General features: G+C 32.9%; 1 protein-coding gene across 1 annotated transcript in view; it reads left to right on the forward strand.

The window, feature by feature from the left end:
* The window catches only part of LOC149786084 (vesicle transport protein SFT2B-like), a 44,679-nt gene that overhangs the window by 8,475 nt on the left and 22,185 nt on the right, over nt 1-14,019 (forward strand). The window contains exons 3-4 of the mRNA XM_089976378.1: nt 6,715-6,797; nt 11,895-11,976. Coding sequence (XP_089832504.1) covers nt 6,715-6,797; nt 11,895-11,976 — 165 coding nt within the window. The remainder of the gene's footprint in view (nt 1-6,714; nt 6,798-11,894; nt 11,977-14,019) is intronic.

Raw genomic sequence — 14,019 nt, forward strand, 5'->3', positions numbered from 1 at the left:
AAAGTTACTTGTGACCATTGCAGGCATATGGCACTTAGTTCTTGGGTTTTACATGTGTATGCGGTTTACTTATGAACTTGTTATTAATATCCTATTTTTTTATAAAAATATTTTACCATTATGGAAAAGCGAGTTCATAAATGCAATTCGTTCTCTGCACTTTGTGCAAAAATAATTTATTATCATTTTTGGGAAGAGATCGTGTATGAATTTGACTATAATATGATATATAATACGATCTGGTGTGATTCCTGAAATTTTAAATACATATACGTGTATTTTTCTTGTACCCAGAAAAATACTTTTTTTAAAGTATGAGAAATAGTATGTAAAATGTTTATTATCATTTTGGGGAAGAGTTCAAGTATGAATTCAAATATAATATGATTGTGGCTTGGCTTCTGAAATTTAACAATTTCACCAGGTTTTTGAAGTCTTATGCCAAAATAAACATTATTGGAAATGTTACTTGTTACTGATCCATGAGTAAAGCCAGTAAGTCGTCTTTGTGATTGTCTTCCATTAATTCTGTATACATTCGTTGCTCAAACAATAGCTGACATGTGTTTTTTCTTTAACTACATACACAACCAAGCAAAAGACAATGCGGTAGTTGATAAAAGATTCTCACAATTTAATAAACATCAAAAACCAAAAGCCGCCAACATGTTTGCTGGGCTTGGCGGTGTTATTAGACGCAGTCAGTTGACCAATAAATAATGTCCGCTTTATTAGCTGGAAATTGAAAGGGTATGAAATTGTACATGCGTTCAGCTGAAATTGTTTTTATATAAAAGTGACTCATGACCATTGCAGGCCTACTGCACTTAGTTCTCGGGTTTTACATGGGTATGGTGTTTGTTTATGAACTCGTTATTAATTGCTATTTTTTTATAAAAATATTTTATCGTTATGGAAGAGCAAGTTCACAAACGCAAGTCATTCTCTGCACTTTGCACAATGATTAGTATAGTAGTTTTCACACATTTTGTTCGGTATTCACAAAATCTGAAGTAAACGTTATATGCATGCTGAAAGCATGTGTAGATTGGTAATTATTCTTGCTGTAGTCATTCAAACAAATAGGAGTACAAGCATTAATTATCAGAAATTTGCATTGGATAAATGTACATTGAAACGCATATGAGAAAATTTTAGCAGTATGAAATTTGTACAGACACCGTTCATAGACCCTGGAACGTAATGAACTGTACATGTGCTTCGTCTTTCTGAACCTAATTTTACTGTTAATTTTTCCCATTGAATTCAGACACATAATGATGTGTGACAAAATCATTGAATAGTTTAAATATGTATGCAGTTTTTGCAATGGAATTATGTATATTATGGATTAATTTCAAGCCCCAACAGTACGATATCAGATGGCAAGTAAATGGTGTTGATACTTTGTTCATGCTGTTTATTAGACGTTGAATTCAGACACAATGATCTGGGAAAAAATTTATTGAATATTGTAAATCTGTGTGCAATTTTTCAATGGAATTACACAAGTTATTGATGAACTCAATGCCATGACGGCATGATAGTAAACGGTGTTGATACCCTATTCATCATATACATTAGATATGAATACATGTATATGTGCCAATGAGTTGTTCTCTGAAAAAAGTAAAATACTGTAAAACCCTGCATTAACGCGACCCCGATATTAATGTGATCAATTGTTTGGACCCTAATTATCGCGTAATAGCGGGGTTCCACGTACTGCAATCAGTCATGCTTCATTATCAGACTCTGTTGGACAGTTATTTATTATTGTTTCATTTCTTAATGATTAGAGTCAGTTGACAATAATTATAGGTTACTGCATTTGTATGGGAAAATATGAATGAGTTTTTGGGATGGAAATACTGCACGACCGTGGGAGTGCAGTATATCCATCGGACAAAACAAGTTCATATTTTCCCATACAAATGCAGTAACCTTTTTATTGTATGCTCATTTTCTTATTTCTACCTAAGGCTTAATTATATAAACTAAATACACAAGCACAGATTCATCCTTACACAACAACAACATTATTAATGCACAAATAACTCTGCCCAGATAAATATGAACTTTGTCGCTCGCTAGACATAACTTTCAAAAGAAAATGGAGTTCGGTCTACTTAATATTGAAATTTGGACGCATATTGTGAATGAATGCGCATTGCAACAACTTTTCCATTTGATCTAGAATGAATAGATTTTGGTATTTTTGTCATTTCTATGAAATTTCGTGAGTATGGGCTGAATTTATCTGTGCCAGTTCTACATGAAGTACATCTGATTGAAGCAGCGAGGGAGAAGCATGTTGACATCTGCTAGTGTGTTTCTGTTTGGTCATTGAATGTTTGAAATCATACTGTGGGAAAAATATGAATTCTTTTGATTGCAGTTATCAAAAAGACACTATGGAATTTAATGTTTATTTCATTTTGAGTGCAGTAAGGAGGATGTAATTGCACTTGGAATAAAGTCAAAATTACAGTATGATTTCGAAATGTGTAAACAAGCCTGAAAACTTAAGACATGGCTCATGTAATTCGGATTTGCATAACTAAGAAAGCACGTTTTGAGGAAATTCAGGATGTAAAACTGTAAGTATATTTTTTGCCATTCTTATTACCAGCTAAAGAAGACAGTTTATGCCTTGTCACTTGCATATTATTTGTAGGTACCCAGCAATTTTATGAAATCTGGCATCTATCGCCCACCTAAATCCGAAACACTGTATCAAAAAAGTTAACATGGAATGTAGCAAAGCAGCTGGTATGTGGCATCTGTTCATTCAGAAACAAATTTAATCAACCAAAGCGTAAAGGGCCTACTACTTGAGTGTACATGATTTGTTTATTTGTTTACAAATCAAAAGTGCTGGCATCTGCATCCATTGTTTGTTTACATTAGAAAGTAGTTCCTTTATGAGTGCAATATGAAGTGCTCGCAAGTTCAATATTGTAAAATACTGAACAATTCTGACAATGTAAAGTTAACTGAGAACAAAATGACTGTATAATAAGGTGACAGATTGGTTGCTGTAAAGGTTTCTTTTCAAGCTTACTATTATCCATTAATGTGTTTTGTATACTGATGGTGTTTGACTGTCAGTGCTTGCACCCTTACAGATGCATGTCCACCCTGTGTTCACTTCCAAGATTAAAGCGTATATATATATATATATATATATATATATATATATATATATATATATATATATATATATATACATACATATATATATATATATACATACATACATACATACATATATATATATATATATATATATATATATATATATATATATATATATATAAAATTAACAACACCAACACGTAGAAAGAATGTGTGACCAGTTTTGCTTTATTGCTTCATCAGACTAAATTCAAACTGAATTCAATATCATTGGTTACGTCATTAAATATATTCTGTTTCTAAGTGATCATGATATAAACAATATGACATAAACAAGACGAAATCATAGCTTACATTTTAAACCCAATTGTCTTATTCTTTAACGAATAATTGAGATGGAAATATGCATATACAACACAGATTAATGATATTTTAATACTTAAAAATACATAAAACTGGATCTTAAATATGTATATATATATATATATATATATATATATATATATATATATATATATATATATATAAATCTATTGATAACTGTCTCAAAAATTTTATGAATAAATAGAGATAAACAGTTTTATTAATAATTGTTATTATGTATAATACACATTTAAAAAAATTTAAAAAATAAAAAAATTAAAAATAATATATCTTGATATATTATTGATGAATGTTCAATATTTCATCATAACTCAATTTATATAATAAAAAATTATGGTGTGCATAATGCTTATAATCAAGTATTTTATAAATAATTAATCATAATATATTAAGAAATAATTTTAAAATGCCCTTTCATTTTTAAAGAATTAGTAAACTTATTTTTATGCTAAATGTTTATACTTTCACTAGTTAAGTTATTTTACGGGATATAATTTAAGTTTAAAAAAGAATAATTGATTAATGAATGTCATACAGTGTTGTGTAATTTAGACCTTTTGGATATACCGTATTAAGACGGTGAATCCAATAGGTTTCCTTTAGCAAACATTCCATCTCAGAATTGGCCATAACAATAGGTTGAAAGAAGAAATCTCGCAAAGTATGGGAACTCTTGTTAAAATGTGTGGCAACATGAGATGAAAATGATAGTTTGATATAATTCGTTATGTCTCATATATATATTGGTTCATATATTTAGATATTTGTTGACTGGTTTGTCCAGCATATTGGATGCCACACTTTTTGCATGTGATCAAATAAATAACATTTGATGTTGCACAATTAGTATCACAATGCATATTAAAAGTTTCTTTCGTATTATTAATATTGAAAGAAGTATTTTCATTAATAAAAGAACAGTGCAAACATCTAGGTGTATTACATTTAGTCAATGATCCCTTTTTATATGATGTTTTTTTCTAGTTTAGAAGTAATTAGGAAATCTTTAAGATTTTTAGTTCTTTTATAAGCAGGTATGGGTTTGCTTTTGTTTAGCGATTGAACACTTGCTTTCCATGTCAATTTTAATAAATCCCAATATTTATTGATAATCTTTTCTATATTTGGCAAACTTGGATTATATTCATTAACAGAAGCAATGATATCTATTTTTTATTTTACATTGTAAAGATTCAAGTTGTGTAAGGGACCAATCTTACATACTATGACTTGAGCAAAGATCATAAACTTCAAGCCTGCTTCTAAATTTGGTTTAGGGACTTGTGCTGGTGCCAAAGGTCACAGGAGTCACATGTGTTGAAATTGCTAATGCCAACTGAGGTCAGTTAGGCACAAACTTAGAAGGAAATGCTAGTAGTTATCTTTAGTTGCAAACATTTTCCATCAGTTTGTTTATGGTAGAAGGTTCAGGATTGTTGTTTGTAGAGCATATACCTCGGATTCAGGAGGTAGTGGGTTCAAACCCCAGCCAAGTCATACCAAAGACTCACAGAAATGGTAATAACAGGTTCCTTGCTCGGCACTCAGCTTTAAGAAGTTAGTGTTAGGACTGGTTGGCCTGGTATCAGGTATAATGTAACAGGGTGGGACATGATGCCACATGTCTGCGGTATTATGCTTCAGTGCTAGACATCACTATAAACTGCCACAATGCAGACATCATAGCGATATGACTGAAAAATTGTTAAAGCTACATTAAAAATCCAAATTACACACACACACACACCAGACACTTTAGAGCACATTAGAGAAGGCAAAGACATGGTTATATATCTGTATCTAACATTTCCATTGGTGTTTGCAAAATTACAGAAATTTAAGAAGCCACCAATTCTGACACCCAGTTCTTGATTCTAACACTGCTATGAAACAGTGCAAAGAATTCTGAAATCATTTATTGATAAGCAGACCCCAGATAAATTATATTGTTCTTGACTAAGCAAAAATAGGTCTGGTATATTAAAAAGTATCAATGTAGGTCTCTATTATGGGTGTTGAAAGTGGTCAGATGCACAGGCAACATGATGTTCTGGCCTTGGATGACATCAGAAATTACATCAGTATTTATTAACTGTCCAACATGCCTAGAACATAGATGAGCACTAAAGACCAGAATGCACATGACAAGTCATTATGACTAATTAATTTACTTGGAACAACCATGACTACATTATTGTGGTATACTACTACAGTCGATTTTGTGAAGTCAGAAGTCTTAAGAACACCAAAAGAACTGCAACTCTCAGTAAATTCTAGTCCATTTCTTGGCCTGGCATATACCAATAAAAGTTGATAATGACCCTGTAATACTCATCTCAGGAAATAGACACCAAAACCCTCATAAAAGAGATTCAATACACCAAAAGTTGTGAGAAAAATATTGAAAAACTTCTCAAAAACCATTTAACAGATATTTACCAAATTTGAGTGAAAGCATTTTGGCATAATGGACTTTCATGATACCAATCCACTATCAGTTTTGGCTGTTGTTATTTAAAATAAATATAAACAAAACTTCTAAGAAACTGCACAGTAGAATTTGACCAAAGTTGGCAAAATATATTCTGGCATTATGGGCTTTCAGATTTTTATCATTGATGCCAGTTTGCCATCAGACGTTGCTGTTGTTTCTAAACTGTAAATCAGTTTAAATGACTTGCCATTTTACAGAATATTTCTGGATTTTATATGACTTTTAAATTTGTACAAATGATGCAAATTTGCCATCAAAATATGGCTGTTCATATTAAAAATAGACAACCATAATGAGTTTTAAAAAAATGTTTAACAGATTTGACCACATTTTTTGGAATATACCTTTGCTTGAGAGTGTTTTAGATTCACACAAATGATGCCAATCTGTCTTCAAATATACCAGATAGCCACCATCACAAACTTTATCACAAAAATGCCAGTAAACATAATTTGCCCTGACGTAGAGGCCTTTAGTCTTGGACAAATAATGCTTATGTACCATCAAATATGGATGAAGATACAGAATCTAAAAAACCCTCAAAACTATAGTTTTCTTAGCTTACATAATCAATAGCATTACAGAGATTTCTTCAAAAAAAGTGCAATGCAAACCCAGATTTCTTGGCCATCGGCTCTTTGGCAGATGTTAGTTGAACAAATTCAGACCCACTTGGGTCTTTTGTTCTTCTCTTTCAGGGTACAATTCTGTTGTTTTTGAAGGATGGACTCACCCTTTTTGCAATCTTCTACACAATTGGAAATGTTCTTTCCCTTGTCAGGTTAGTAAGTCTGTTATCTGTCATTTTGTCTCTGTTTCTTGCATATACACACAAATAACTTAAATGAGCATATAATGGGCTCAGGTAAAGGTCCAGATATAATGGACTCATATATAGGTCCAGATATAATGGACTCAGGTATAGGTCCAGAATGTTAACAAGAGGACTGAATATTATCATGATAATACAGTAAGATTTTATCACATATAATTTTTATTTGTATCAGTAGATATGGAGAGAAAGCAGCACTGGTATTGTACAGATTTTGTTATCAGCATCAAAATATTGTGTTGAAGTTTATGACTGGAACATAATTTCATGTGGATGTTTTTTTTTAACCCTACATACTATGAGAGATTAAATTTAGTAAAACCCTACAAAAGCCAGAGAACATACAAGTTGAGTGCAAATCATATCTTGTTGCAACTTTCTCCTGTTGGACATCGTTATTTGAAGATACAGAATAGATTGTTATTGTTTTTGTTGTTGGGTTTAACACCATTTTTCAGCACAAGATAGGTTATACATGGCGGCCAGTATTGATGGTGGAGGAAGAACCCAGGAAAACCCCGGAAAGAACCAATGACCCATGAGAAGCTACTGGCAGCTTTCTCACATACCCACATTGGCCTAACCTGAGACTTGAACCCACGCAGACAGAGGTGAGATAGCAGTGATCCATAACAGTGAGTGCTTTAGACCACTCGGCCAATCGGGGCCCCCTCAGGCAAATGTAAACAAGCATACAGTTATAAAATTATGATTATTTTGGAAGATGCCAGTGAATGTGATACATAATACAGTTATAGAATCATGATCAAGCTAGACTTGAATTTTTGGGAAAAGTGATTTCTACTTTTTTGGACAGAATAGGGAGAAGTGAGAGCTGAACAGGAACAAGTGTAAGCAAAGTGTAATCCGAATACATATGTATATGTAACAGGATTGAAACTGAATGTTTTTTTTGACTGAGTGATACCACAACACAGTGTGAGTGAATGGAAGTTTATGAAATGAAAAATAAATGTTGATGATAATACATGCGCAAGTAGACTCACAAACCCACCCACTACATATGATATAAGACTACTATACTGAACATGTTATAAAAAGAAAACAGATTCATTTATAAAAAAATATGATAATGGTTCATACATCCACAGTATATATAATGAAAAAGAGTATGATTCATAGAATCATATGATACAAAAAAATAATAAGTATGGTTCACACAACCATATGATACAAAGAAATATAAGTATGGTTCACACAACCATATGATGCAAAGAAAAAGAAGTATGGTTCACACAGCCATATGACACAAGGAAATACATGTATAAGTATGGTTCACACAACCATATGACACAAAGAAATATAAGTATGGTTCACACAACCATATGATGCAGAGAAAAAGAAGTATGGTTCACACAGCCATATGACACAAAGAAATATAAGTATGGTTCACACAACCATATGACCTTGTAAACACAAGATTGTGTATACTGCCCTTATTCAGAGTTCAAAATTCACATCACTATTACTTGACTTTCTCTAGAATCCAGAACTCCAATCCTACAATTCCAATCATGTAACAGTTGAATTTCGGTTGAATTTAATTCAGTGGCTTCACTGCCATACTGCAGGTCATGGCCTCACCATTCTGGTTCATCCAGCTCATCCACCCATCCAGCTATAAATATACAAAGCTGGTCATTATAAGAAATAAACTAAATGCAGAGAGGAAATCCACAAATACATGCTACCACATTGTTTTATGTCAAAGCCTTTAGCGATAAATTGTAACAGATCAATAATTTTCTATGTTTTAAATCGGATGAATGACAGATAAAGACAGTATATTGAAGGGAGTCATTTAAAATATACATCCATATATACAGTTTCAAAGTCGCAAGTGTATTGACACTCACTGATAAGATCCAAGTGATCACTGTATCACATAAGACAATATGTCTCCTATAAATACAGAGAAGAAAATGTGCACAAACAGGGTTAAAGTACCCATGTACATTGTGCTATATGGATATCTCGCTGCGCGTGACCTATGGTGAGATGCATGTATTGCCCAGTCACAAAGAAAAAAGAAAAAAAAGAATATGAACTTCCTTAGGTAATGCTGAATGCATCTAAGAAACCGATTACCCAAATTTTTCTAAGGTATTACCAAATTATTTTCTTGCCTTATTCCATGATTGTGTGTGCAGCTTATTCATTCCTGAAGGTGTGTTATGTTTTGATGGAGAGATATTATGCATTCAAAAGAGCACAACAGAAACTATGCATTGCAGTTAATTAACAGGACTACCAAGATTACAGTTTTGTAATTACAAATAGGTACAAATATTTAATCATCTGCCACATAATATATGTATTTTTTAGTTTTGTGTTTGCTTTCTAAAACTTCACTAGAAAATGCTCTGCGTGGGTTCGAGTCTTGGATTCGATGATGTGGGTATGTGAGAAAGCTTGCCAGTAGCTTCTTGTGGGTTGGTGGTTCTTTCCAGGGCTTTCCCGGGTTCTTCCTCCACCAGTTATACTGGCCACCATGTATAGCCTATCACGTGCTGAAAAATGGTGTTAAACCCTGCAACAACAACAACAACAACTAGAAAATGCATTTGAAAACATTTCTTAACCAATTTGAAACAACCTCAATAAATGTACATCAGAGCCCATGCACAGGTGACTTTACATGATAGTGTTCATCCATTCAAACCACAATGGCCAATGATGAGTAACCTGAACTTTACATGTGCATATTTTGGGAGTTGATTCAGAATTAAATGTAAATCTTTTGGACTTCCAATTTTGATAAAGTATCGAAAAAAGTAAAAACTAAATTGTCTGTTCTGGTGGCAGTTGATTAACTATTTATACCTATGCAATTATATAATATAGGTACTTGTATAAATTACAGATAATTACAGTATATTATTTCTGTTATGGTTACATGAAGGCATATAGCTGAAAATACATTGTGTAGAGACCTCAAGTAAGGGACTGACCATTTATTAACATAAAATCTTTGACATTTAATTTCATTGTTTCTGAAGAAAATAAAATGACTAGCTGTTCATCAGTGATGAACTGAAGCGTGAATGTGAATATATGAATGAACTAGATCTTTCAAACTAAATAGGCACACAGCAAATAACAAACAAGAAACCATGCATGCCATATGGTTGCATCTGTTCTTAGAAACAGTTTTTTATATATATTTCTCCTCACACTTTGTAGCTTCCATTCAACAATTCATACATAGGTGTGCATATTTATGCTTTTAATATTTCCCCGCACACTTTGTAGCTTCCATTCAATAAACCATACATATATTTGCATATTTCAATCCATACATAGGTTTGCATATTTATGCTTTTAATATTCATCTACTTACCCATAATAATGATGTGCATTGTTTGGATATTACATACTTTGCTGCTATTTTGTGTTGTTTAAAAAAATGAATCCTGTAAGAAAACAACTTTGACCTTATAGTGCTTTCAGATTCCATAATGTTGGATTGTCAAATACATTTCTGTTCTTTAAAAAATGTTATTTTTTGAGTAAATCTTCTCTAACATAAAATTTAGGCTTGGCTTTCTGTAAAGTGTAAATTTTCATTAATTTGTGTGCCCAATGAATTAAGACAACAGACAATTTAATGATGAGGTATTTCATAGACTCAATGATGTCCACTATTATTATTTCTTGACATGTTTCGTTATTGTTTAAGACTGATTTTTACAAAGAAAATAACGCAAGTATGGCAGTTACAACCTTCAGTAGATATATTTAGAAAGTGCTTTTACCAGTTTTGTTCTTAAGCACAAATTGTTTATATATTGCTGTTTCAAAACACAAATTGGTATGTTTTCCATCATCAAATAGTAAAAGGGTTAATGGTCAATCAGCTGTTGAAACAAATGCCTGCGAATCTGCAAAAGTTTGTTTTCTTGGTATAGTCTGTATCAACACAAGTGTAAAATACATTTGCCTGGGGTTTACCACACTGAGTTACTGGGTGGCATAGTCTATATCAACACAAGTGTAAAATACATTTGCTTGGGGTTTACCACACTGAGTTACTGGGTGGCATGGTCTATAGCAACACAAGTGTAAAATACATTTGCCTGTGGTTTACCGCACTTAATTACTTGGGTGGCATAGTCCATATCAACACAAGTGTAAAATACATTTGCCTGTGGTTTACCGCACTGAGTTACTTGGGTGGCATGGTCTATATGAACACAAGTGTAAAAATACATTTGCTTGGGATTTACCACACTAAGTTACTGGGTGGCATGGTCTGTATCAACACAAGTGTAAAATACATTTGCCTGGGGTTTACCGCACTGAGTTACTGGGTGGCATAGTCTATATCAACACGAGTGTAAAATACATTTGCCTGGGGTTTACCAAACTGAGTTACTTGGGTGGCATAGTCTATATCAACACGAGTGTAAAATACATTTGCCTGGGGTTTACTGCACTGAGTTACTGGGTAGCAGAGGCATAAACTATTGCCATTTATGTAAAAAGAAAATCACAGGGTGAGTTAGTTTTCACATTCCTAATAGAAAGGTGAAGTTTGCATTCGTTGTTAGTGACTTTTTTGCCCCTTCATCTGGTATTATTATCCCTGTGAATATGATAATAATGCAGTTGTAAAATCAGGATTGTTTTGGGAGATGCCAGTGAACGTGATACATAGCAGCATGATCTTTATTTATTTATTATGGAAAGGAGATATTGATGATTTCACCATACTGCATAAAATATCAACACTGGTTTTGATTATTTATACTGTCTGTCCGTGTGTACTTGTAATGACACATCCTGTAACAAGTTAAAGATAAATTGTTTAATTTGTCAATATCATTTGGGATAGTCTGTAGATGTGCATGGTAGTTTTAGAATTTTAATTATTAGATGGGACAAGACTTGGGAAATGAGGACATGAGTAATATGGGGACAGGTTAGTGATAACTGCGTAAGGCATTGGAATAATGCTGCTTTGATGCAGACTTCTATTTGTAAGTTACATAATTTAAAAACAAACAACATTTTGTTTTCTTTCAGTACCTGTTTCCTGATGGGACCACTGAATCAGTTGAAGAAAATGTTTGCCAAAACAAGAATAATTGCTACATTATTAGTTCTAGTAAGTATAAGCTGAATACATTGTTTAAAATATTAGACAGTGAGTCCTCTTTTTGTAATATATAGAGTGAGTCCTCACATAAAAATATCATAGACAGATGAATACATCAAATGCACATGGTTGTTGTTGAGATAATTGGGCTTAAAAGTAGAAAATGTATTTTTAAACATTTATATTCTGCACCATTCATTTTAATTGGAAATGTAGTTATGTGTTCCTGTTATTCATAGGCTGGATAGCCATTGAATATTATTTTTCCCAACTGACTATTACTGTTTTACAAAATAATCTATTTAGCTACTGTTTTCTTTCTTTCTCTGTCAATTGTAAGAGGTTATACATATTTTGATCACCCGAAAAAATTGTAATATTAACTATGCTATTGGTTTAGTTTTGTGTTACTGCATTTTCCTGAGCATTATGGCAAGATATTCATTTTCCTGATCATTATAGCAAGGCATTCTTTTTCCTGAGCATTATGACAAGGCATTCATTTTCCTGAGCATTATGACAAGGTATTCATTTTCCTGAGCATTATAGCAAGGCCATCATTTTCCTGAGCATTATGGCAAGGCATTCATTTTCCTGAGCATTATAACAAGGCATTCATTTTCCTGAGCATTATGACAAGGTATTCATTTTCCTGAGTATTATAGCAAGGCAATCATTTTCCTGAGCATTATGACAAGGCAATCATTTTCCTGAGCATTATGACAAGGTATTCATTTTCCTGAGCATTATAGCAAGGCAATCATTTTCCTGAGCATTATAACAAGGCATTCATTTTCCTGAGCATTAATGCAAGGCATTCATTTTCCTGAGCATTATGACAAGGCATTCATTTTCCTGAGCATTATAGCAAAGCATTAATTTTCCTGAGCATTGTGACAAGGCATTCATTTTCCTGAGCATTATGACAAGGTATTCATTTTCCTGAGCATTATGACAAGGCATTCATTTTCCTGAGCATTATGGCAAGGCAATCATTTTCCTGAGCATTATGGCAAGGCATACATTTTCTGTGAATATTTTGCCCAGTCACATTAATCTTAGTAATTAATTTCCACTTCCTTCTGAATCCAGCCCTGCCCCTCCCCCCCTAAAAATTGTTTCTTTTACATGTACACTTTTCTCTCAATAATTCACGCACAGTGGGGTGTGAAAAATTAATGGACATCAGCATTGAGAATATAGGGGGTACATGTGACTGAATACTCATTTAATAATCACTTTGAGAATAGTTGGCAGTAAACAGCAACAGCTTTTTCTAATGATGTTCTTTGCTTTTCTTTATAAATAACCTTTATTTTAACCCTTTGCTTCCCATATAAAAATCTAATCCTCTTACCGCTGCCTCCCATATGATGTTAACGATGTCATACTCTTGCTCCCCATAAGAAAACACATAAACTGTAAGGCAACATCATCTTCAAGAAGTTATATTCTTTCATTGCTGGAATAGCCTGAGAATAACCTAATCATTTCCACCACAAGTTAGCATTTGTTATAAACGCCGGATTTCCGCAAGTCATTACTTGTCATCATTTTGTGATAAAAGCAACTACCGATGCACAGATTGCTTTGTTTTAAATATAGCAGCTTGTTCTTTGAAACTTAAAACATCAATATGTAAATACCAATATGCATTTAATGGGTATATTTGGTGAAAGTATTTTTGAAAATATTTAACTAAAACTTTTTACTGCCATGATTGCGTTATATTCTTGTTATATCAGTTAGAAGTCACAAGTGAACCTGACAAGTGCAGAAACATATTAATGGCAGACATTGCTGTGTCTAGGCAGTACCTGTTCATCAGACAGGTTGAAATTGTATTTCATTTAGCATGACAGTAAGAAAAAACTATCTACAGTTGTAATGGAGCACATCACAGCTATTCTTCCACCATGACCATGTTTTGATGAAACAGGCTGTGACATTCTATACAGCATAGATGGACATTGCAAATGACACAGCCAAATTTGGTTTCTTTACATCTCTTTTCTCCATGCTTTTCTTGGTACAGTATTTGCAGGTGGATTG

The sequence above is a fragment of the Sinohyriopsis cumingii genome, chromosome 12 (genome assembly GCF_028554795.1).
Source record: "Sinohyriopsis cumingii isolate HCF-2022 chromosome 12, ASM2855479v2, whole genome shotgun sequence".
Taxonomy (NCBI): Eukaryota; Metazoa; Mollusca; class Bivalvia; order Unionida; family Unionidae; genus Sinohyriopsis; species Sinohyriopsis cumingii.